The 26,091-nt window shown below is 39.6% G+C and overlaps 1 protein-coding gene across 1 annotated transcript; it reads left to right on the top strand.

Moving 5' to 3' along the window:
* Positions 1-1,912: 1,912 nt before the first annotated feature.
* On the top strand, positions 1,913-25,666 carry adgrg2a (adhesion G protein-coupled receptor G2a). The gene is made up of 30 exons (XM_067578870.1): positions 1,913-2,006; positions 2,849-3,174; positions 3,745-4,003; positions 4,811-4,870; positions 5,465-5,545; positions 7,059-7,397; positions 7,505-7,552; positions 7,646-7,719; positions 10,272-10,305; positions 10,488-10,733; positions 11,350-11,461; positions 12,428-12,470; positions 12,571-12,605; positions 12,928-13,055; positions 13,151-13,270; positions 15,748-18,909; positions 19,559-19,677; positions 20,148-20,284; positions 20,378-20,534; positions 20,775-20,930; positions 21,206-21,328; positions 21,673-21,718; positions 21,807-21,910; positions 22,143-22,267; positions 22,472-22,740; positions 22,988-23,087; positions 23,596-23,882; positions 24,031-24,132; positions 24,258-24,377; positions 24,482-25,666. Exons 1-30 carry the CDS (start codon positions 1,913-1,915, stop codon positions 24,580-24,582), a joined length of 7,107 nt encoding a protein of 2,368 aa, XP_067434971.1. The 3' UTR covers positions 24,583-25,666.
* The last annotated feature ends 425 nt before the right edge of the window (positions 25,667-26,091 follow it).

The raw sequence follows: 26,091 nt of genomic DNA, 5'->3' as shown, positions 1-26,091 counted from the left end.
CTGGCAGAGCCTGAGATACAAGACGTTTTGACGAGCATGAACACATTAAAAAGTTAAGACAAGTCAATTTCATTTACGTGGCGCCGAATCACAACAGAAGTTATCTCAGGCCGCTTTTCACATAGAGCGGGTGTTGACTGTATTCTTTATTTTACAGAGACCTAAAATTCCCCCATGAGTAAGCACTTGGCAGCAAGGAAACCAGAAAAATAAAAAAAAACAACATTCAAAATCACAAACAACTGAATGCTAATACAGTAGTAAGCTGTTGAAGTGGAGGAAGTTAAATTCTGAAGCAGGAAGCGGTGCAGCAGAACTCAGCGTTGTTGCGTGCAGACTGTTGAGTGTTTATATGGACTGCGTGCTGAGAGAAGCAGGTCATGGAAGAACATTATTGGAGGGTGTTTGGGACTTTAAACTGACTTCCATGCCTGCCTGAACTACTGTGAGGCTCCATTGTTTTTATGTACTGAGCATAATCAGTAGACTCTTTCCCCCCTTCAAAGATGATGAGACCAAATGCGGCTAATTATGTCATGAGACAGTAAAACCAAAACGACTTTTCCCTCAAAAAGACTGCTGGAACATTTCTGCATAAAACCTGCTAATTTGAGACCATAATGAGTAGATTCAGTGGGAACGGTTTACAATTACACTGTTATGCATTTTATCAAAAAGCTTAAATACCTAAATCTGGTTTATGACTGATGCCATTAGGGGAAAACCCTATTTCGCTGATATTAAAGCTGATTAATGCTGATATTAAAGCTGCACTAATCAACATTTTACATTAACGATGGATGAAATGACTATGTTTAATGTGAAAGGGGTCACTCGTCTGAGAATTAGCACCTGGTGCAGAATTCAGTGATAATTCGATTTACTCAATAAAGCTCTGATAAACCCCTGTATGCTACTATACCAAGCACCAAACAGCAGACAAACAAAGTTAGCAACTAGGTGATGAATTTGGTGGAGCATTTAGCAGCTTAAAAGCCAGTCCTTGCCTTTATTGTTGTACTCTTATGAGCTCATTGAAAGCAAACCCCTGACAACCATATGATGATATGACAAAATAAATATGGAATCTTGAGATATTTTATTCAGGAGTTAAACCAAAACTTAAAGGAGAGTGAATATTGGGCTTAGATTCACCTGTTGGCCATAAACACAACTCTAAATAAATGCTAATGTTGTTCTGTGTAAATAGGCAACTCTTTCCTAACTCACTGGCCATAACAACTTTATTAGTGTTGTGTTTTCAGCTTGCTGCACTGCTGTCAAGTGGGTGAAATCTAATTATGCTGCTTTAGGAATAAGGGTAACATAAACATAACAGTGTTACATCAGGATTTTCTTACTATGGATGCTTTGAATTTTCCTTTTTGAGCCATTATATAACAAAGTACTGTATGTAGTTGGTGGTTTGACTAAACTGGGATGTATCAATAACATCAAAACACAACAAGACGCAACAAAAACCTGGAAGTTAGGAGGGTGTGGATGTGGTGAGGTGTAATCTAGTCTGATGTGACGGCCCTTGCCCTGCAGTCAGTCCGTCAGTGCAGACAAAGCCGCAGATAATATCAGCTCGTTTTAGTTTACAGAAGTTTTAGTATAGCAGAATTTTGGTGTAATCGTATGACTGGAGCAATCAGATGCTATGATCATATGCAAATCTAGAAACACAGACTGCACAGAAGGGGAGAGGATTACAGGAATATGGGAAGAGGAAGCTGGCAAAAAAACCTTTTTGTTCTCTCTAAAAATAATATGAATGAAATTTGAATATTTTGGTTAAGCCATCAGTGAATGATAGAGAAGTAGCCAACACAAATAACAATGTAAAGGCAAATAATCCCAAATTAAACTGAAAGGAGGATGATGTGTCATTTCTTGTGTTTCCAGGAGGATGTATGGCCTTTGCTCTGGAGGCCAGTGGAGATGGGCGCATCATTTCCTTCTAGCCATCTGGCTTTCACTGCTGGCAACCACTCCACCCAGAGGTAATTAGTGACTCACATATCAAGAGAAAAAAATCAAAGTAAGGCAAGGCAAGTCAAGGCGAGGGAAAGCAAATTTATTTTTTGTAGCACATCTTGTACACAGAGGCACACAGAGTTTATAGTTTTAAATTATGATTTTACTTCAGGGAAATGGAAATTTTTTGCACCTGTCAGCATGCAAATAAGTTTGTTAACATGCAGAATAGGTAATATTCCATGTACCATGGTCACTGTCTTAGTTTAGCATGCAAACATTAGCTAAATTTAGAGATATAAAGTGCATCGCTGAGGCTGGTGGGAATGTCATTAGTTTTGCAGATATGTGGTCATAAACTAAAGTAAAGGACTGCTGGTGGCACTAGAGGAACAGTCAGGGGATCACCACAGTCATTAAGATTCATGCTCTCTGGAACATGAATATCTGTGTCAAATTTCATGGCAGTCAGACCAACATTGTCATCCCTAGAGCCAGGCTGCTAGCATAGCTACAAACTAATAACCTACAATATACTTTATTTTACTCTGGGACTAATAATCCATACTTTTTGGAAAAGCTGTGATCCAAAATTCTATGTCAGAAACAAAAGTGTAACAAATGATCAGTTTTTGTCAAAGTGGTCACATTTATGAAAGTTAAAAAAAGGAATTGATGATGATACTGTAGCTGTGTTGAATCTTTTATGCTAACTAACTAGCATTAATAGTTGTACTGAAGCTTAGCCTTTGTGGATTTACTGTAAGCACTTCCTCTTTTCCCCTTTGTACTTTGCATAGTGCTAAAAGGAGTTTCTAAACAATGAGATTTAACTCAACCATATCTCTCTTCACTTCTTTAACTTCAGCGTTTGGCTATTTCCTGGGAGACACAAAGGCAGTATTAAATGGCTGTAAGGACCACTGGACCCTGCAGGACAGGGCCGCCATGCCACTGCTTTTTCAGATGACTGTGTGTGTGGACATCCGTGTGGTCGTCCCAGGAGCCTGGGTGGCCTTCTCTTACAGCTCGGTCCACGCACCCCGGCCTGAGCTGGGTCTGGAGGGAGACGATGGGGCTCTGTACGGATGGCTGCTAAGGGTCCGACATCGATTCCCTCTCCGGCTGTCCCCAACACACTGGCATAGGGTGTGCCTGAGGAGAGATGTACTGGGCAACTCATTTAGCCTGGAGGTAATACCTGTGGTGTGCTATTGCAGGCTACACAAAAACAATACATAAAAATAGATACTGTACTGTTGTGGTACAGCGGTTCTGCCCCACTGTACAGTCACTATTTAGTCAGATTATTAACCACTTTTTTTGAAGGTAAAATGGCAAGTAAGGCAGGTCACAGGTGAATCATGAAGTCGGTTTAAAAAGTATGATGTTTACAACCAAATTTTGGTTAATAATTTTACCATTTGGCTTTGTTTTCTCTTCGAAGTAAGTTTGGCTCATGTGGGGTTTGTTTAAAACCCATCTGATCATGTGAATGCTTGTTTCTTGCCTCTTTGGATTACATTTGAGCAATGTGGCCATATTACCCAGATTTCAGCAAATAACTTGGTGAGTGCAGTCTTACTGGTAGGGATGAAGACCAAAACTACAAAAATAAGACACAAGTTGTAATAAACTGGAATGAGGTAGAGCAGATTTGTGCAAGAGTGAACTGGTTCAAACTTTAGAGCCTTTATTTACTTTGTTGCTCAACACTTTCTGTTTCTGCAATAATAGTGATAGGAGCTGTGTGTGATGTTTCAGGTCGATGGGAAAATGGTCGCAGAGAGGACAGTCATCGCTCAGGCCATCCCTCCATCTGGCTCCCTGTGGCTGGGCTGTCGTCCTAGAGACAGACCCCCGGGAGTCGTGCTCGGAGAAGTGGAGGTGTACCTGTTCCGCATATGGCCGGACCTCAGTAATCATGGTCTCTGCGAGGATGGCACTGTGATTGGCTGGAATGCTCAGTTTTGGGGCCTGACCAGCCCAAATGCCAGACAGAGAGACCCCAACCTCATGTGTGGTGAGACAGACGTGTTAAAAACAGCTTGATCCTAATTGTAGATATTTGTTTTAACTTTGATCAAGCTCTTAGTCTTGTGCATATAGCATGGCATGTTTGCAGTAGTTGTTAAAGGACCAGTATGTGGGATTTAGTGGCATCTAATAGTGAGGTTGCAAATTGCAACCAGCTGAATACCCCTCCCCCTCTCTCTCCCATTCCAAGAGGGTAAACGAACCTACAATGGCTGCAAAACTCGTGAAAAACACAAAGGCCCTCTCTAGAGCCAGTGTTTGGTTTGTCTGTTCTGGGCTACTGTAGAAACATGGCGTTGCAACATGGCATCCTCTGTGGAAGAGGACCCACTCCCTTTGTAGATATAAAGGGCTCATTCTAAGGTAACAAGAACATGATTCTTATTTTCAGGTGATTATACACTAAGTAAAACGTACCTATGAATATTATATTCCATTACTGCCGAGTCCGTCCCACTAGATGCCACTAAATTCTACACACTGCACCTTTAACATAGAAGTCCTCCAGCATTCATCCTGCATTACAGCAGTCTCTACTGCAGCCTGTTCTTTCACAAATGTATCTGACTGTTGGGACATGAATTTCTCACCTGACCCTCTCTTGTAGTGCCAGAGGAACCTAGAAACATTTTTAATTCCTTTTGGGGTTTAAAGGAATGTCAACATTGCATTTCAAATGGGATTTTTGTGTTGTTGTCATCTCTAGTATTTGTTTACACTACACTATTGTAGTTGTGCATGTAGTTAGAGCATGGTGGATGTTGAATGTTGCATGTTTTTATGTGTCTTGTAGACCACAGGCGGTTGAAACGTTCGGCTTCTGGTTACGGAATCAAAAAAGCGGTGTCGTCAGGTGACTTACACATTTACATGCATGTTGTGTATATTAGTCAGAGTGTATATACTTGGGTTAGAGGAACAGATAACAAACAAACAAACTAAAAACCCATACTATAAATGTTTATTTGGTGTTTTATTTGACCTTTATTTAACCAAGTTGGCTTCTCCACATCTAAATCTGCTTTTTAAGAGAGTCATGACTAAAATTGTAAGTACAGTTAATAGTAGAAAGGGGAGGATTAAGCTGTAAAACTTCCATAAGGCTACTAAAAAATGAGTAGGTTAATTGCTAGGGAAAAATTACCTTCTGAAAGTTTACACAACTGTAATAAAAGTCAGTGAAACAGATAAATGGAGACAACAAGAGTGAAAAAAGAGAACAGAGGTACACCACATGCTTGAAGTGCAGGGATAAAATCTTAATGACCACATTTATTTTTTCAGCAACTACAACTTCATCTGGACGGTTACTCCCACCTTCAACTGGTAAGCATCTCTCTTTTTAGAGAATAATATCTAATAAAACAATATTTCTAATTTTCTGAACAGCAATGCTTCCTCCTGATTATCACTTAATACTCTCTCTACCTACTTTCACTTTTTTCAGGTTCACCTTCACCCAGTACTACCTCACGTCCTGTCATAGCAACACCTGTTACTGACACTAGAAACCAGACAGAGTTCACAGGTAAGTGATGCTGACAGTGACTTCTTATTTAGGGGGCCATTACATAATGCCACTTTAGTACAAGTGATGGTACAACTATAATGACAACTAACCCAAACAACTGTACATTAATTTATATTACTGCACAAGTTATACTTATATACATTTAAAATAGCCTGTTTTCATGGAATAGTGCCATTTTCCCAATCTGTTAAGGCTTGGCTAATGAACCCAGAGGCAGTGAGTAAGTTAGAAAGATAGTTTATTAGTGGGTTGGTAGCTAGGAGACTGGAGCACACGCTTAGGTGTGGGCTAGACCAAGCAGGGCAGAGGGAATGCTGAGGGGAGCCAGGCGGAAGCTGGAGCCAAGCAAAGCAGGGGAAATGCCAAGGAGAGCCAGAGCAGAGTGGTATCCAGGGAGCAGGGAGTGTGCTGAGCTGCTGACAAAGGCAGGCGAGGCGAGATGACTGGAGACAGGGCCGGAGTCAGGCTGAGGTCTTCTACAGGCACGGAGAGACAAGACTTAGGCAAATGCTGTATACTGACAGAACTGTAACGAATTCAGCTGGAAACGTGACTGACTGTGTGAATAGAGTCTATGATCTAGAGGGTATTGAGGTAGAAACCAGGTATATGAAGCAGAGCAGGATGATGATGACAACCGGCAGCTGGTGACCTGACTCCACTCCCGCAATCAAGCACACACACACAGAGGCAGAGGGGGAAAGGGAGGGGGAGAGAGAGGCTGCCAGCATGTTACTGAGGTGCAGATGTAATACGATCTAAAGTTGTTTTGGATACATTTTGTGCAGATGTTCAGAGAAGAACAAACTGATACTGGTACCTTTTTACTTTTGGTTGGTTCTGCTGATGAGTTTTTGTTCCTAGTGCTTGTTTGTTTATCTTTTCAGTCATGGCTATCAGAAGCCATTTTGTGCTCCTTTTGGCACTGATACTCCTGTGAATGAGAGCATTTTTCTTTGGAGAGGCGTATCAGACACTGAATTATTAGAACAAAGAATGTCATGTCAGTAAATGATCAAAAAGAAACAGAAATTTAAGGTTAATTTCAGTTTGGGTCTTGTTTTTGTAGTTTTGTCCATAATTTCTGTCAGTTATGATAAAATTATAATCACTGAAATAACTGCTATGATCTGGGAACATAGCGACATCCTACAGCCAATAGTTTAACCAGGTAATATAAAACTTCCTGTAAACTGTGATGGCTGTGAACAGATAGTTTGGTTTATAATTTCACTGTTCATGTTTGTTTTCTCTTCCAAATACATTTTGTGAACTTGGGGGTTTCAAAACCTGTATTATCATTTTGTTTTTAGCCTCAAATTTCTTTTAAGTGAGGTCGCCATGTCCCCAGATCCCACGTTTATGACACCAATACAAATATTAGTAGTCAAACCAGAATTGTGCTGTTAATTATGTCTTGGATATTTACTTGAGGTATTATACCCAAATACAATTAAAGCCACTGTGTGTCCTTCACTTTAAGTATCAACATCTCCTGGTGGCACCACAGTCTACAGCAGTCAGTCAGAGCCTCCGTCAGTCAAACCCTCAACAAATGTCACCTCACCCACCACCACACTGAGCACGCTCAACCCGACCACAGCTTCCAGTACAGATTCAACAACAGCCCAAGGCCCTGCCACTGGAGAGAAAACTAACAGCGATCCAGCTCCAGTTTCACCTGTAGCCAGTCATCAAACAGCTACTACAGACGCCATGTCTCCAACTGCGAGATCTACTCCGCCCTCTACTGCCAGTCCGTCCAATCAGATCTCAACTAGCACCAAAACTTCTTTAATCAAAACTCTGCTTGACAAGCAAACCACACCCAGAAGATCACTCACAACAGGTTAGTCTGACACATCTGACACATACACATTTGGTACATATTTGTGTGGGTGTATAATTAAAGAGTCAGTATAAGTAGTGTGTTACTAAACTTAAATTTTCTTTTAGGATCCTCACCAGTAAACTGTGACATCAGCAAACTCTGTTCCAATGAGAGTAAGCTATATTCACCTTTTGTTCCATCTGCTTGTTTGATTTGATGCATACTTGTACGCTTACCACCTTCTTACGACATATTCTCTTCTGCAGATGCTTACTTTTGGATGACTATAAGTGTGGAGGCTGAAAGAGGCACTAAGACTGAGAGAGATGTCCAAAACTTGGTGAGAGTGAAAATTTCTTAGGTTTCTCATAAACCTTTAAGCCTCGACCTCTACACCGTGTCATTCATCTAATGGCTTTAAATGTCACCTTGTCATAAACAAGTCTTGCTGGCAGAAGATTAGTTTGTTAGAGCAGCAACAAATTCCTGCCAAAAATTGCTGCACATTCCAACCCCATGATGCACCTGAAATTTAATTTTGACTTGGATTGTCAACCATCCATCGCTATTTAACACGGTGTAATTAAGAAACCTGGATGACGTGTTGATATAAACTTTTGACCTTTAACAATCTCTCCTTCTTTCCTGGTTCCAACCAGTTCAACTTAGTGTGCGTTAGCATCAAAAATGGTAGTAATGCTGATTTTTCCTTTTCTACCAGAGGTGCATATGCACAGTATATTAAGTTAACTCCATAAAAAGTAGGACACTAACATCCTTTCATTGTTTTTCACTTACAACTCCAGCACAACAGTTTTGAAATTAAACAACTGCTTTGAGGTGTTTAAGTGCTGACTTTCAGCCTTTTAGGTATTTAGGGTGTTTATATATACATATATATATATGTATATAGGAATTATAGCCCTTTTATATGTACTTTAAAACAATATAATGCAGTAGGACTAGGGTATTTTTAGGGTCAAACTGGAGGACAAAATTATAAATTCCTTTGCTGATTCAAATCATTTGTCTCAATCAAAGATTCATTTCAAAAATTCATCATCAAGTTACACAATCACATCTTAGTTCAAATGTACATCAGTAAGTGATTTTTCTGATTACATCAAGTGCTGCCTCTGTCCTCAGTTCAGCTTTTTGCTTCAGTTCAACACAAATCAACGCCTACATAAGCATGTTTTTTAAGGTTAAGAGTTGTCAGATTGTCTTTGGCTTCTCTGACTGTCTTCTTTCGCTTTTAATCAGGAAGTAATGTACTGTATATCATACAGTATCAACAGAACTGACAGTGATTTTCAGTCACCAGTGGGTGGAGCTCCCTTGCTAAAAACTATACTAATTCAGGCAGAGACACTGATATTCAATTGAGGATTTTGTGCTGCACCTCTTGGCAAAAGAGTGGAATGTTCCTGACCCACCAAGTCAGTCAAAAGACAAATGTTTCACAAACTGAGGGCAAAAAGGCCTTCAAAACAAATAAAAAGTGAAGATGGCTGCAGTGCAACCTGGCAGTAACTCACCAGTGATCTCACCATTGATCAGTTGATTACTGAGGATCACAGACTTTAAACATTTGTTGATTGCAAATTAAATCTATAGTATTAAAACATATTTTGAGTTCTGATGAAAGAGTTTGAAATTTGTTTAGAGACCCTCCTCTTTTTGCATACAAGAGGCAAAAATCTTCAGATTTGAGAAGTCGCACCAAAGTCCATGATAACCCGAGTTCTCCTTGTCATGCACTCATTGCAATAACACAACCCTAATCCCCATTCAGGACAGATCTTTAATGTGCTACTTGTGCCACCGGTGGGGTTGTTTACATGCTGTAATGCCCATGAGGCTTGATGTACAGTATGTGGGGAGGACAAAGTGACAACTGAAAATTCAGATTTCAGAACACAAAGGCACCATTAGGAGACAGGATCCAACTTCTCCTGCAGCAAAACCTTTTTCTGGAACACAGCCACACAATTTATAGTCTGCACTTTCAAGGTAGTTAGAAAGTGAATTGCAAGAAGCAAATTGACTATCTGGATCTAATGTGAAGCGTTTTGGATACATAAATTAAACACACTATCGCATCATGAACTGCAGAGCAAGACTTGAGGTATTTCCTTACAAGCTAAGTTGAACTGTTATTATTTACTTTTTGTGACTATTTGTTGGAAATTATGTTGGAATTTGATTTTTTGTTTGTTCTTTTGGCTGGATTGATTTGATTGAACCACTACTGGTACTACAATGTGTAAAGCAAAGACAGGTAACAATATAGGTGACACAGATGATTACTGAGCAATGCCTTACGTGATGTTTGAATTGTTCATTGTTCCTGTTTGGCCCCTCATGAAGGCGTAAGCTTAAACTTTCAGCTTTGATTCAGCACACTACTGCATCAGCACAAATCTGATGGGGTTGAGCTGCTTCCTAATTTGTAAAGGATTTACTAACAAGAAAAAAAAAAGAAAAACAACAAAAAACAAAAGCAAAACCCCATGGTCCTGACTTAGGGACACTTAGAATAAAGGGCTGAAAACAAGACAGACAGCACCAATTTTCAATGTGATTTATTTATTTATTATTTTAACAAACAAAAGCTGTCTGAATAATTAAAAAAAAAGACACGATTCAACCCATAATAGTCCATTATATTTTGGTGCCCTATGTATAACAAGGGTGACACTTCCCAAACATCTACAAATTCAAGCTGAAAGTCTGCACTTTAACCTCAGTCACTGTATTTATTTCTGGCATACAGAGCGAATAAAATGTGTCATTCTTTTCATGCTCAAACTGTATGTATGTCTTTAGCTCTCATCACCTCCCACACAGTAACGGTATCTCTCTGCCTCTGTTTCTCCATCTTTCACTCAGGTGTCAAAAGCGTTTGGTTGCAGCAGTAACAAAGGTGAGGCAACGGAAACAGGCTTTTTAGATCTCTGTCAGGGTAACACAGAAGCTCAGGTGAGTCTGTCCCGGAAATAACTCTTCACTTATTTAGAGTAAAGTTTCTCCTGTAAGGCAGGCAAATGACTACAACTTTCCCCATCTCTCTTTGCAGGTAATAAAGGTGAACTGTGGTGTAAAAAGCACAATCAGGTAACAGCACATTAGTAGCAATTGTGTGTAACTGCTACATACATACTTCAGATTGTACCTCCTCACAGTGGTGTGAATATTTTGTTTCTGTTTCCAGCAAAACAAACTGCTACGTGCTGTTGAAGCTCACAAATGCCGTCTCAGCGTGTGAACTGCAGCAGGCTGGAATCTCTGCACTGCAGCGAGCTGGAGTTAAAGAAATAAAAGCAACAATCATGGGAGAGGTGGAGAGAGTCGGTGAGCAGCTATCAATCAGTCATTGTATCTACCTGCCTATATATAGTTATCTTCACCCAAACAACATGCACACTCCATCACTAATACCCAGTTATTTGAGCATATAAACTGCTTGACATGTAAAAGAACTGCATCAGAAAACATTACAAACTTACAAACGTGTATTTCAAGACCTGCTACTCAATTTGAGGTGAAACCATGTTTCATATCTATACTTTTAATTACATTTGAATTACAAATTGTGGCTTCAAACCCACTCTCAAAGTCACGTGTAATAGTGCAGACTTACAGTAAACACACACAGTTACAGTGTACTGTATGAGCATAAACACACGTAGTATTTTCCAAACATGCAAAATGCACCCACGCTTAAAACACATGCAAAACACTGACAGATCAAAACACATACAAATATTGTAGACACGAACATTCAAAAATTCACGAACAAACACAGTTGCATTGTACCTCAGTACCTGCAAGCATTCCTTAACCTCTAACCTTAACTTTAACCATCACATCTAACCTCTATCCTAACCTTAGACTTACCCTAAACCTAAACATAAATCTGAACCTGAATTTAAAAGTAATAATAACCATTTAATTTTGTCCACATCAGGTCTAGATCTGTGTGGGGATATGGAGTCCTCTAGTGGCGGCTTTATGAGGTGCATGTCCTCATCTTCACTAGATGATATCTGTCAGGAAAAGCAATACTCCGATCTTACATGGTGAGCAGCCCTTTTGTTTTTCTCTATACACTCGGTGTACATGAGCATGTGTGAATCTGTATCTTACCAAAGTTTATTCACTAGCTCCCTCATAGAGCCCGACTACATTCCAGCTACACAACCTCAGACAGAACCCTGTGGCAGTGAGTACCAAAAACACAGAAACCAATAAAATCACCAGAATTCAGTATTGCATCTGCTGCTGTAATCGTGTTTGTCGTTGCCTCAGGGGAAGCACCTCGGTTCTGTAACTGCACTGCTTTCTGCAATTCTGCAAGTACGAAATTGTCTGCTTGTCTGTCTGCATATGTCTGCTCTGTAATGTCAAGAGAAACATATTTTTGCATATGTTTGTGTTCCTTTCACCCCCACACACTGCTAAATGTTAAATGTGATAAGTGAGTGTGTGCTTTGACTATATGGGATGTTATTACAATTTAAAGTGATATGTACAAGTATGAGATACCTTGTTTTCTCTTTCTTATTGTTATTTGTTTTCTCTTCAGGCCAGTTTTTTGCCATAAGAATCAATATTATCAGTGATACTGTTAATCTTGACTCCCTAAATGAAATGGTATGTACAGCCCAGTATGGTTGAACTTTTTTCCCTGATGTATGTATGTATATTGACTTTGTGTCCTTATTTGACAGTTGTCAAATCCTGTAAGTCATGTATGCGCCGCAGGGGGAGGGTAAGTCTCTATCTACTTTGAATCACTTACACCATACATGTAGACCATGTTGAAATTCAGTATTTTTGCCAGTATTATTGTACTGTGCTGTAATTGGCTCTTTACCATTTACAAATGGTAAAGAGCCAATGAGCAGTACAAAGCTAACTAAATTAGCCAAACTGTACTCATTAGTAGACTTGTTCACTCTAAATGATCTAAACATCGAATGATACCTCAATACTGAATATAAGAGCGTTTTGGTGGTAATAATTGGACAATTCTTTGTTTCTAGGTCAGAGTGCCAAGAATATTCAGAGATTTCAAAGCACTACAAGGTAAATCATGCTGCACCATGATAACGACACCATTTTATTTTATCCTCTGCTCAGAAGTAGAACTGTCAATCATGTTTCATAAATCATTTTCTTTATGCAGGTTGCTCATCTGGAATGCCATGGGACACAAGACCGGTAGAACATTATCCACTGTTCTTTGCATTTAAAGGAATTCTGTAGAAAACTGAACTGAAAATGAAAACACTACTGATTTAAAGTAAAGTTCTAGGGCCCACTTTTTGGTGGTGATGTTTTACGTATCATTATTTTATAACTGATGATAGATGCAACAGGGATTAGGGAAGACATTAGGGAAGTACAAGGGCTCAGATGACAGAAATTCGGCACACTGTTGAAGAAAATCATTAATCTTGGAATGCACTACAAACAGTAATGTAATGTATTTGATAATGAATATCGATGTAAGATTTTTTAACCCCTCTGCTGCTGGTTGTAGGTTGCACAGCTGTATGGTGATACTGGAGATGTCTGGACCTGTCAATGGTTGCTCCCTTAGTAAACTTCTGCAACAACTCATTGACAGAACGAATGACTTCGAAAATGAAGGGCCACTTACTCGCATGGGTCAGTCTGCATGTTTGAGGTTTTTTTTTACCAATATTACTGCATATTTCTTCCTGTTATGAAACCTGTATCATGTATCATATGTCTGTCCTCAGTGGTATGTGGTCCTCCTGGTTTGTCTGTTCATACTTTGTTGGCGTCCAACCTGACCTGGGTTGCCAGTGACCTGCTGACTTCTGATATCTGCCAACCTGACCGTACTCTGCTTAAATGGTAAGGAAATATTTCTATAATGATGGCTTTAGAAAACTGATATTGTAATATTTTTCTTGGGTTCTGAACCATGCACATTGTTTGTCCAAAGCTGTATTTAGAGAACAGTCTGCAGTTCTTTTATTGAAGAAGGGCACGTGAAAAACAAAGGGTGCCTCTGAAGATATTTATGATCATTCTGGAAAATTTAGGAACTCACATACTGAACTAAATTTATAGATAAAGCAGGCTAAGGGAGGATGTGAATTACAAAAAAGGACCAGCTGGAATGCATGGAACAACAGATGGATGTCACCTAAGGCTCTAAGAAGGATATTTGAAGGTGGATTTCTCTTTGTGAGACAGTCTGCAGAATGGAAACTGCATACTGGGCTCACAACAAACAAGATGAATACAACTACAAGCTACACCTACTCCACTTATGAAGCACAGAAACATTGACTGACTGTACATAGACAGTAGAAAAAATCATTTTTATTGTTTTCTAATAAATGAATTATCCTAAACTGACTAAACTGACTTGAGAAACATAGTTTGTTCATTCATTATCTATAAATTATATCCAGTAAGTTATCATCGTATCAGCCAAAGAATGTTTGAGAAATACCCATAACCTATAAAAATGTTTTGTCAGTTATTTTTTTCTGTGTTTTTTCCTCCCAAAAATTGTGAATACATGGGTCAAATGGAGACAAGTTTCCTAGTGGGAGTTAATTCATCATAACTTAATATGACTTTTATAATATTTTTCTGTTCTTTCATAGTGAGGCCAGTGAAACTCTTGCTGTGCTTCTGAGTGACAGCTGCCCTCTGAAGCCTCTCACAACCAGGCCAAGCACAATGCATCCTTCCACTCAGACCAAAAGCGACATCACTACAGCTACTAAAGCCACACCACCAACTGTGACTAATACCACCCAACAAACTAACGCAACATCTGAAAATACTCCTGCAACTCAACGAGAAAATGCATCAAAAGGAACAACTCAGCTTAACAAGACAACTCCATTTACAGTGTTTAGTAGTACACAGTCCTCGACAGCACAACCTGTCCTCCAAACCAGCTCTCAGAACACAACTGTGACTGTCTCTGATAACACAACACCACAAAAGACAACTTCATCTGATAACACAACATTGCTGACACCCACTGAAAACACAAAACTTCAAAAAACAACCACAGCACAACAAAACACATCAGAGTCTATCACGTTATCCTCCATGAACTCTAAACTACCAACCACCACAACTTCAGCCAGCAACCTAACATTACAAAACGCTACAACTATTCGCATTACGTCAACACTAAACACAACTACACTGTCTCCCAATCACACTATAGAGTACAATGTTACCACAGCTGACACTTTTGCAACTTCTCCAAATAACACAACACTGTACAATGCAACTACAGTTGATTCATTTACACCCTCTCCCAATGACACAATGGTGTACAATGTAACTACAGCTGACACATCAACACTTACTCCCAATGCCACAACAGAGTACACTATAACTACAGCTGATTCATTTACACCCTCTCCCAATGACACAATGGTGTACAATGTAACTACAGCCGACACAACAACACTTACTCCCAATACCACAACAAAGTACAATGTAACTGCAATCAATGCATTTACACTTTCTCCAAATGACACAACACTGTACAATATAACTACAGCTGATTCATTTACACCCTCTCCCAATGACACAATGGTGTACAATGTAACTACAGCCGACACAACAACACTTACTCCCAATACCACAACAAAGTACAATGTAACTGCAATCAATGCATTTACACTTTCTCCAAATGACACAACACTGTACAATATAACTACAGCTGACAAATTTACACCTACTACCAATCACACTACAGAGTACAATGCAACTACAGCCAACACACTTACACCCTCTCCACATGACACAACAGTGTACAATGTAACTACAGCTAATTCTTTTACACCTACTCCCAATGACACAACAGAGTACAATGCAACTACAGCTAATTCTTTTACACCTACTCCCAATGACACAACAGTGTACAATATAACTACAACTGACACATTTACACCTTCTCCAAATGGTACAACACTGCACAATGCAACCACAGCCGACACATTTACACCTTCTCCCAGTGCCACAACAGAGTACAATGAAACTACAGCCGGCATATTTACACCTTCTCCAAATCACACCACTACAGCTGACACTTTTACACCTTCTCCAAATGATACAACAGTGTACAATTCGACTACAGCTGATTCATTTACACCCACTCCCAATGTCACAAGGGTGTACAATGTAAGTACAGCCAAAGCATATACACCGTCCTACAATCACACAACAGAGTACAACCTAACTACAGCCAACACATTTACTCTGGCTCCCAATAACAAAACTATGTACAACATGACAACAGCTGATACGTTTACACCTTCCGCAAATCACACAACAATGTATAATGAAACTACAGCCATCAACAATGGAAAACTGCACAACAGTACAAATTCAACTGGAAATCCAATGGTTAGTGCATTTACAACATCCCCCAATTACACAACAGAGTATAATGTAACCACAGCCTCCAACAATTACACAACAGAGTACAATCTAACCTCAGCCCCCAACAATAACACAACAGAGTACAATGTGACCACAACCTACAACAATTACACAACAGAGTACAATGTGTCCACAGTCTCCAACAATTACACAACAGAGTACAATGTGTCCACAGCCTCCAACAATTACACAACAGAGTACAATATGACCACAGCCTCCAACAATTACACAACAGAGTACAATGTGACCACAGCTTCCAACAATTACACAACAGAGTACAATATGACCACAGCCTCCAACAATTACACAACAGAGTACAATATGACCACAGCCCCCAACAATTACACAACAGAGTATAATGTGACCACAGCCTCCAACAATTACAAAACAGAGTACAATGTGACCACAGCTTCCAACAATTACACAACAGAGTACAATATGACCACAGCCCCCAACAATTACACAGCAGAGTACAATATGACCACAGCTTCCAACAATTACACAACAGAGTACAATATGACCACAGCTTCCAACAATTACACAACAGAGTACAATGTGACCACAGCTTCCAACAATTACACAACAGAGCACAATATGACCACAGCCCCCAACAATTACACAAAAGAGTACAATATGACCACAGCTTCCAACAATTACACAACAGAGTACAATATGACCACAGCTTCCAACAATTACACAACAGAGTACAATATGACCACAGCCTCCAACAATTACACAACAGAGCACAATATGACCACAGCCCCCAACAATTACACAACAGAGTACAATGTGACCACAGCCTCCAACAATTACACAACAGAGTACAATGTGACCACAGCCTCCAACAATTACACAAAAGAGTACAATGTGACCACAGCTTCCAACAATTACACAACAGAGAACAATGTGACCACAGCCTCCAACAATTACACAGCAGGGTACAATGTGACCACAGCTTCCAACAATTATACAACAGGGTACAATGTGACCACAGCCTCCAACAATTACACAACAGGATACAATGTGACCACAGCCTCCAACAATTACACAACAGAGTACAATCTAACCACGGCCCCCAACAATTACACAACAGAGTACAATGTGACCACAGCCTCCAACAATTACACAACAGAGTACAATCTAACCACGGCCCCCAACAATTACACAACAGAGTACAATGTGACTACAGCCTCCAACAATTACACAACAGAGTACAATCTAACCACAGCCCCCAACAATTACACAACAGAGTACAATGTGACCACAGCCTCCAACAATTACACAAAAGAGTACAATGTGACCACAGCCTCCAACAATTACACAACAGAGTACAATATGACCACAGCCCCCAACAATTACACAACAGAGTATAATGTGACCACAGCCTCCAACAATTACACAGCAGAGTACAATGTGACCACAGCTTCCAACAATTACACAACAGAGTACAATATGACCACAGCCCCCAACAATTACACAACAGGGTACGATGTGACCACAGCCTCCAACAATAACACAACAGAGTACAATCTAACCACAGCCCCCAACAATTACACAACAGAGTACAATGTGACCACAGCCTCCAACAATTACACAACAGAGTACAATCTAACCACAGCCCCCAACAATTACACAACAGAGTACAATATGACCACAGCCTCCAACAATCACACAACAGAGTATAATGTAACCACAGCCTCTAACAATTACACAAAAGAGTATAATGTCACCACAGCTTCCAACAATTACACAACAGAGTACAATATGACCACAGCCTCCAACAATTACACAACAGAGTACAATATGACCACAGCCTCCAACAATTACACAACAGAGTACAATATGACCACAGCCCCCAACAATTACACAACAGAGTACAATATGACCACAGCCTCCAACAATTACACAACAGAGTACAATATGACCACAGCCTCCAACAATTACACAACAGAGTACAATATGACCACAGCCTCCAACAATTACACAGCAGAGTACAATATGACCACAGCCCCCAACAATTACACAACAGAGTACAATATGACCACAGCCTCCAACAATTACACAACAGAGTACAATATGACCACAGCCTCCAACAATTACACAACAGAGTACAATATGACCACAGCCTCCAACAATTACACAACAGAGTATAATGTAACCACAGCCTCCAACAATTACACAACAGTGGAAAACAAAACTGCAGCCATCGGTAAACTACACAACAGTACAAGTACCACAACAATTAGCACTTTCACAACATCTCCCAATTACACAACAGTGTCAAATGTAACTACAGCTGGCGACAACATGAATTTACACAACGTTACGATTACAAGTAACACGACGAATAGCACAGTAACAACATCCACCAATTACACAATGATGAGCAATGAAACCACAGCCTCTAACAATTACACAACAGCAGAGAATATAACCACTACTTCTATATCACAAAACAATACCACCTCAGACCATGTAACCACCGTACCCATTAGGGGAACACAACAGAACACAGCTGTTCCTTATAAAAACATCACTGTGTCTACCACAGCTAGACAAGTTAATGAAACTCTTTACAATGCAACAACATCTACAAAAACCTCAACTGTGGACAATATGACTTTTACTGTCGACAACACCACTAAAACCACAGTAACTCCACTGAACAACCAGACAACACATTACACCACAGTGAGTGTCCCTCACAACAGTATGACAACCAACAGAAAAGACACCAACTCCACTACGGCCGCCAGAGGCTTCAGTCCCATGTCCAATCTCAACACAACTGCAGGAACCAGCTTCAATCTGAGCTCAACTGCAAGCAGTTTAACAATTAATTTCACTGTAACAGCAAAAGCACCGGGAGTCAATTTAACTACAGCAGCAAATACCTTGCTTGAACAAACATCTACAACTTCAACTTCAACCACGACCACCACAGTTACTACTGCACATGGTCCACTTCCAGGTCAGGATAACACCACAACTGCTATGGTTTCCTTGCCTTCTACAACAACTACAACAACTCTCCAAACCACCACCCTCACCAGCACAACCAACACAATAGCTGGTATGTAATGTAAAAAAATCCTCTATTTTTATTACTAATTTGACTGAAGTTGCCGAGGAAGATTTGGTGGATCCAAATGAAATGGCTGGAAAAGCAACTCAGTGTAATTATTTTTAAGGTTTAAAGGTCCAGTGTGTAGAATTTAGTAGCATCTAGTGGAACGGACAAACCAAACATTGGCTCTAAAGAGGGTCTTTCACATTTTTCACAAGTTTTACGGCCACTGTAGATGAGGGGAGGGACATTCATTTTGTTGCAATCTACAACTTCACCACTAGATGCCACTAAATCTTACACACAGGTCCTTCAAAAGACTTCTGACAGCATTCTATGGACTTAAATGTAATCCTGTCTGTTAATGACTTTGTAGGGATGGAGAGTGGAGAGTGTAAAAGCCATTCTTTTAATAACATTTTCTTCTTGTTGTTTATGAAGATGTTGTGTATGTTGCTCTTTAGTTTTTATCATCATGGATGGGACACTTTTCTGTTCAGCAGCTCCTGGATATTTATGCTAATAATACAAGTGAATGTTTTATTACAAGGTTAGACCAATGCAGCGTTGACCTTAGTTTTGATTTGTTAAACCAATAACACAATCCTACACCAAAAACTAAGACATATGACTATTTCCTGTGCTCCTTGTCAAGGCACTGGAATTACTTCCAGAACCACAAAGGAGACAACAACCAGTCAATTGGCAAAGGAAGAACAAGTGGACCTGCTGCTGAATGAAACACAGGATGCATCTCAGCTCAACTCCTCACAGGTGAAGCTACTGATCTATTGCATTATGAACTATTAGATGAAGTTAGCATAAAACCATCTCCAATTTTTGGATACTTATTGAAGGTATGAGTGTAAGACTAGTTAGTATTTAGAAACAAACCAAACTGACATGAATTAATCACAGAGTTCTGGATTTCAAGTAACTATTACAGTATTTGGATATGTCTCTATTCTACTCAGTCATTCAGCAAGCTCCAATGTAAGAAAAAAAACCTTAAACCATCAATTATCAATAGATAAGTCTGTAGTTTAAATAATAGAAATATGAATATAGTTGTAAAAGTATAATTTTGCCAAACTAGAACATCTGTCAAGTACTTAAACTTCACTAGTGAATTCATTTGTTTCCTCTGAAATGTGTGTTGAATACTGTGTTATTGTAGTTACCACTCCTTTTGAATGGCAGATCTGTCATTTTGGAGGTAAACTCTAATCAAACCGATGTTACAGGTAGTGCAAGTGGTGTGGGATTTGGAGAAGCTTGTGGAAGGCCCCGCAGTATCTCAGAAAGTGGGAAAGAAAACCATTAACATAGTCAGCAACCTGATGCAGGTTGACTCAGAGGTCCTCTCAGCATCTGCAAACAGGTACAAATCACACAAACCCCACCTACATACAACCATGTAATTCCACATGTTTCAGATTTTTCCAAATCGCTTTGTCTTCTTTCCTACCAACAGGCTCATTCGAGTGGTGGATAACCTGGGTCTTAAGCTGGCTCTCACTGGTGACAGAGTGATCCTTTCTTCAGATTCTGTGGTTCTGGCAGTCCAAAGAGTGGATGGGACCAACTTTCCAACAATCTCTGTCAACATTTTCAACACCAATAATGTTCAGGTATCCCAAGCTTAGTTTAGTTCAGGTGCAAATGCATTACATAGATAGAAGTTTCCAAAAAACAATACAAAAACAGATACATCATGAACATAGTGTCTTTAAATGTTGAGGGCACTTTAAAATATTTTAAAATTCACTCAGAAAGTTAGAAAACTGCATTGCCCAACTTTAAATAAGGAGATGACAAAAAACAAGAAACATTTAATTCATTAACCATTTATTAACATTTTGTGTGTCCAGCTCCGTGGCTTAAGCAGGTCCCAGTCCAGGAGCTCAGAGCCTGCCATGGGGTCTGTATTCTTACCCTCCTCCATCACAGAGGGCCTGAGTCCTGAGGAGCAGCAGCAGGCCAACAGGGTCCAGTTCACCTTCTTCACCAAATCTGCATTCTTCAAGGTGCTTCCTCAATGTCACATTTGTAGTAATTTTGTAATGAGTCATCACCTTCAGATTTTTACACAGACTATTTACTCACGTTCATGTGTATACTGATATGCATTATTTCCTCATTTATCCCAACACTCTTGCTTCATTTATACCCTGATATAGTTCCATAGACATTATATAATGTACAAAAATATGATTTATATTAGATCAATTACTGCATTGTAATAAAACGTGAAAACAATATAGCAACTTTGTTGAAAATGATTTCATCTATCTCCTTGCAGGATGCAGCATTAAAAAATGAAACTCTTGTCAGTCCGGTTCTGGGCGCCAGTATAGCCAACATGTCAATAAGCAACCTGAAAGAAAACATTCAGTTTACCATCCGAAACACCAACCCCATACATGTGAGTGTGCACACAAAATTGTTCTTACTTTCATGAGCCTATTTATCCAGAAAAGAGTAACACATAGCTTGAATGCCACAAGTAATCTATTAAATAATTAAATTGCCAACATTTAGATTATCTAGTCTTTATGTCCTCCACTTACTGAATTCATAATGCTGAAAAGTCACAATAAAACTGTAAAACACAAGGGAAAATCTGTCATTTTTAAAGTGATTAAAAAAAAAACAGTTACCTGAAAATCACATGTGAATAAATACAAATACATGCTTTAAAATCAATCAAACTTCCTGTTTGATGCTTCTTGCCTTTACCACGACTTCTGATTTGTTCTTGCATCACAGGCAAACTTCATGGCCTCCTGTGTATTTTGGGACTTCACTCTGAATGGTGAGTACACGTGTGCCTGATTGAGTTGGTTAAGAGCCAGATTTCCACAGGTATGAATATTCCTGTTTGTTGGGGTTCTGTTGTTTAGGTGGTGGAGGAGGCTGGAGCTCTGCCGGCTGCTCTCTTGTCAATGCTACTCCGGAGGATACAACCTGCAGCTGCAACCATCTCACCTCTTTTGCAATACTGCTGGTCAGTGTCTGTTTATGTTGGTGTGAAGCTGTGATCACAACTATAACTCATTATTATCTATATACTGCTTTTCAAATGAAAATTTCAGACTGTTCTACGATGATTTACATAAACAAATGAAACGCACAGCTTATTTTTTGAGGAATTTAAAGGAGAATCCCTACAGCAGCCCACAGCTGTATAATATATGTTCATTATATTTGTGTATTTGTGTGCTCTGTCATAAATACAGGATATGTCCAGAGAAGGAATGACTAACCGTCAGCAGGCACAGGTTCTCACTTTCATCACCTACATCGGCTGTGGCGTCTCGGCTATTTTTCTCGCTGTCACCATATTGACATATCTCTCATTTCAGTAAGACTCAAGATCTCTTTACTAAGCCAAAACTAGCTTCATTCAACAAACTTTATAACCATGATAGCTTTCTAGCATTTTCAAAACTAAAATAAACTGAAAAATAATCTTCCAGAGATACAAATCACAAGATGCAGTGCAAAAAATTAATATTTACCCCAGTTTCTATTCCTTGTAGTTTTTTAACAAACTCTTTCCATGCAGAAAACTGCTCAGGGATATTCCTGCCAAGATCCTGGTTCAGCTCTGCATGTCCCTCTTCCTCCTTAACCTGGTCTTCTTGCTGGACGGCTGGCTGGCACTCTACCCAGCCACTGGGCTGTGTATTAGCACTGCCTTTTTCTTGCACTACTTTATGCTGACATCGTTCACCTGGGCAGGGCTTGAGGCCCTGCATATGTACCTGAGCATCGTCCAGGTGTTCACTCCCTACCTCAGCAGATACATGCTCAAGTTCTCACTGATGGGCTGGGGTGGGTATCTGAACACTGACCTCCAAAATGCCACTAAATGTTTAACTGAGAAGGTTACAAATATCAGAACATAAGAACATTATCTTACCATTTATAAACAACACTTTACTTTTAATGTGTGATGAGGTTATAGATAGACAAATGTATGAATCAATATACTTTTAAACTGGTTTGAAGCAACAATTTCTTCTTCACGTTTACTTTTGTTATTTAGTTGTCCTGCTGATAAATATCCTGGTGTTTGCAGGTATTCCTCTTATTGTGGTGATCATTGTAATATCAGTGGACAAAGATAACTATGGTCTGGTATCGTATGGAAAATACAGAGATGGCACTACAGATGACTTGTAAGTAACAGTTAAATCTTTATGGCCCTCTTTAAAATGACTCTTTTTGCATGTTTTGAGCATATCTGCAAATATACCAGCTCTGTTTACAGATCATATTCATGTAGTTCAAAGGGTAGAGCAGTGATACAACTGGGGCCAAGCAAAAATTTCATACTGTACTTAACTGAAAAAAATAAGTAAATTCAAAACTTTTTTTCATTAAGAAGAAACCTAAATTACAAGAACCATATCAACATGACATTCATATTTTATACATCTCTTCCTATGTTGACTATTTAACATGGAAAGTATTTTGCTGGAATAATGGGACTGACAGACAAGAAATTATCCTTTTCTTCCTGTCATTAAGACATTTGACCACTGGATGATGAAATAATCATCTTCACTGTGAGGGCTCTGTCTTTGGTGCTGAATCAGCAAAACTGAAATGTCTGTTTGTGTCTCTCTCCATGGTGCTGAAACTCAGTCTCCATCTTGTTCTAAATGAGTTTGTGTCTTCCTGTAGCTGTTGGCTGCGAAATGACATAGCCTTCTATGTGGGCGTGGTGGCCTACTTCATCCTGATCTTTGTGCTGTGCCTGCTTGTCTTCATCATCGTTATGGTCCAGCTGGCCCGGATCAAGAAGCAGAACCCCCAAAACCAGTCTCCCAACAGGGGAGTGATGACTGACCTGCGCAGCATCGCTGGCCTCATCCTCCTGCTTGGCCTCACCTGGGGGTTCGCTCTGTTCGCCTGGGGACCCCTCTACTTACCCTTTGTTTATCTTTTCTCCATATTCAACTCTTTGCAAGGTGAGACACATGAGTTTGTACACCAACATTTTAGAAAACAATATTTATTTTGAGAAAATTTACATGAGTTTACCCATATTATCCGAACCATAATGCATGACTGTGTCCTTAAAGTTTATTTATGTCTTATTTATTTTGTCCTCCATAGGTTTCTTCATCTTTGTTTTCCACTGTGCCGTTAAGGAGAACGTCCGCAGGCAGTGGAGGACTTATCTCTGCTGTGGGAAACTGCGACTGGCTGAAAACTCAGGTGGGCACCTAAAGGTCTCCATGTAGTTGTTAAAATTTGATTTGACAGATTAGACCAAATAAAAACAGCAGTATTCAGCACATTAAGAAACTCACACAAGCTCGGTCATTTACACTGTTCTGCAGAATGGAGTCGGACGGCCACCCAGAACAACAGGAATATGTCCGTCACCACAGCAACCACCTCAGCTCTCCCTCTCACCTCTCGAAGCTCCTCCGTCATCAGCGACGGCACCAATAGCAGCGGTACATTCTTAAGTTGCAATCTGCAATTTCTGACATGTTGATGTCAAAATACATACATACAATTTGTATATAATTTATACCACATCTTATTTCTCTCCCCACAGGCTCTGTGTTTATGGACAGTGGGATATCCGACGGCTCGAACAGCGACGTTGTCCTCAATGAGCTTCACAGGCGAAATCAGTCACCGCAAGGCGAGGCCTGACAGCTGTGTCAAGCATTCGTTTGTGATTACTGTAATTATCTACTCTGAGTGAGCTGAGAGGACGGTCAGAGATGGGTGATGTCTTGCGGCTTGAGGAAAACAAAAAACTAATAACAAGAGTAGATGTTAATGGGGTTCCAGGAAATCCTTGTTGTTAGACAGGATGGAGGAGGCATAAAAGGTGTTATGAAGGACAAAAGACTGAAGAGGTGAAAATGAAGTACCTTTAGCGAAGATGAGAACAGTGTGATCAATTATTGCTTGAATGCAACAATTGATATTTTCTCTACATTGACAGTAGAATGTATGTACACAGTGATAAGAGTTGTACTGTAAGTGTACAGTAGATGTGTTTTTGACTGAAAAATGCAATTATTTCACTGTTATACCGGATTGTTTGTAGACTGTGTAGCTTATTTCCAAGCTCTGCAAACTGCTAGTCTAAACATTAAATATGATGTTTACATTATCTTCAGTCTGTGAAGAAGGTTGCGGCATGTTGAAGATGCAAAATTGCATTTAATTAGTAGCCTAGAACAGACAGCTGTCTACACTGTATAGACTATTGTGAGGCTATTTTGCTGTCTTTTGGTATATTTTTCTTATTCACTAACATCAATGGAAAACATGAAGATATTCTCAATGTGTTTACAATGCTCCACTGACTGTTACCTTTATATTTTAATAAAGAGTCCAATTCCCAACTTTACAACCCACATCCAGGGGACATGAGAAGGCACTTTGGGAAGGGATTCCCAATGTATAATAGAGACAAGGTGGATTGAAGGAAACTGTATTCACCGCAAAATGAAGGAATTTGTTGATAACAAATTGATCATATATATCTTTATTAGAGTATTTAAAGTGGCATTCCTCCTTTAATGTGGATACAGTTTTATTTCACTAAAGTTCAGTGTTGATATTAGGCTCAGAGTTGTTACATTATGCGTATACATTAGATATTTTTTAAGGGTAAAAGACACGAAGTATGGTCATGCAGCATACTGATGTGAGGATTTATTTCCTGTCCTTTTTAATACGGACAGATATGGCTAATGTCCTTGTGCAAGAACATGCCATGAAAGAGAGGATAATAAAACTTCAACCCATTACCTGTCCAGTTGGTCTTTTTGAAGTCACAGCTTCACATCTGCATGACATCTTTACATCTTTAATCAAACCTATTCAACGGAAACCCACCAATTACCATCCCAGCGCACCCTCCTCTCATCACAGTGTTGTGTAACCTTCACCAGCACCGATTCAATCACAGCCTGTGAAGGTCGGCCCCAGAGGCTGACAGCAGTTAGCTATTAAAAGTTTTACATGAGTTCAAATCCCAGAACAGTGTGACCTCTAACATGAACTAAATAAGAGAGCACACTGTGTGAATAATGGAAAGAGAGAGACACAGATGTTACACTGATGAGCATGAATCGCATGAATTAATGTTATTTCTGAATCCAATGCCAGAGAAATTTCTGCAACCACTAGAATTCCATGTCAATA

The sequence above is a fragment of the Thunnus thynnus genome, chromosome 21 (assembly GCF_963924715.1).
Source record: "Thunnus thynnus chromosome 21, fThuThy2.1, whole genome shotgun sequence".
Classification (NCBI taxonomy): Eukaryota; Metazoa; Chordata; class Actinopteri; order Scombriformes; family Scombridae; genus Thunnus; species Thunnus thynnus.
The sequence above is the reverse complement of the archived record's forward strand: the minus strand, read 5'-3'. Positions and strand labels throughout refer to the sequence as shown.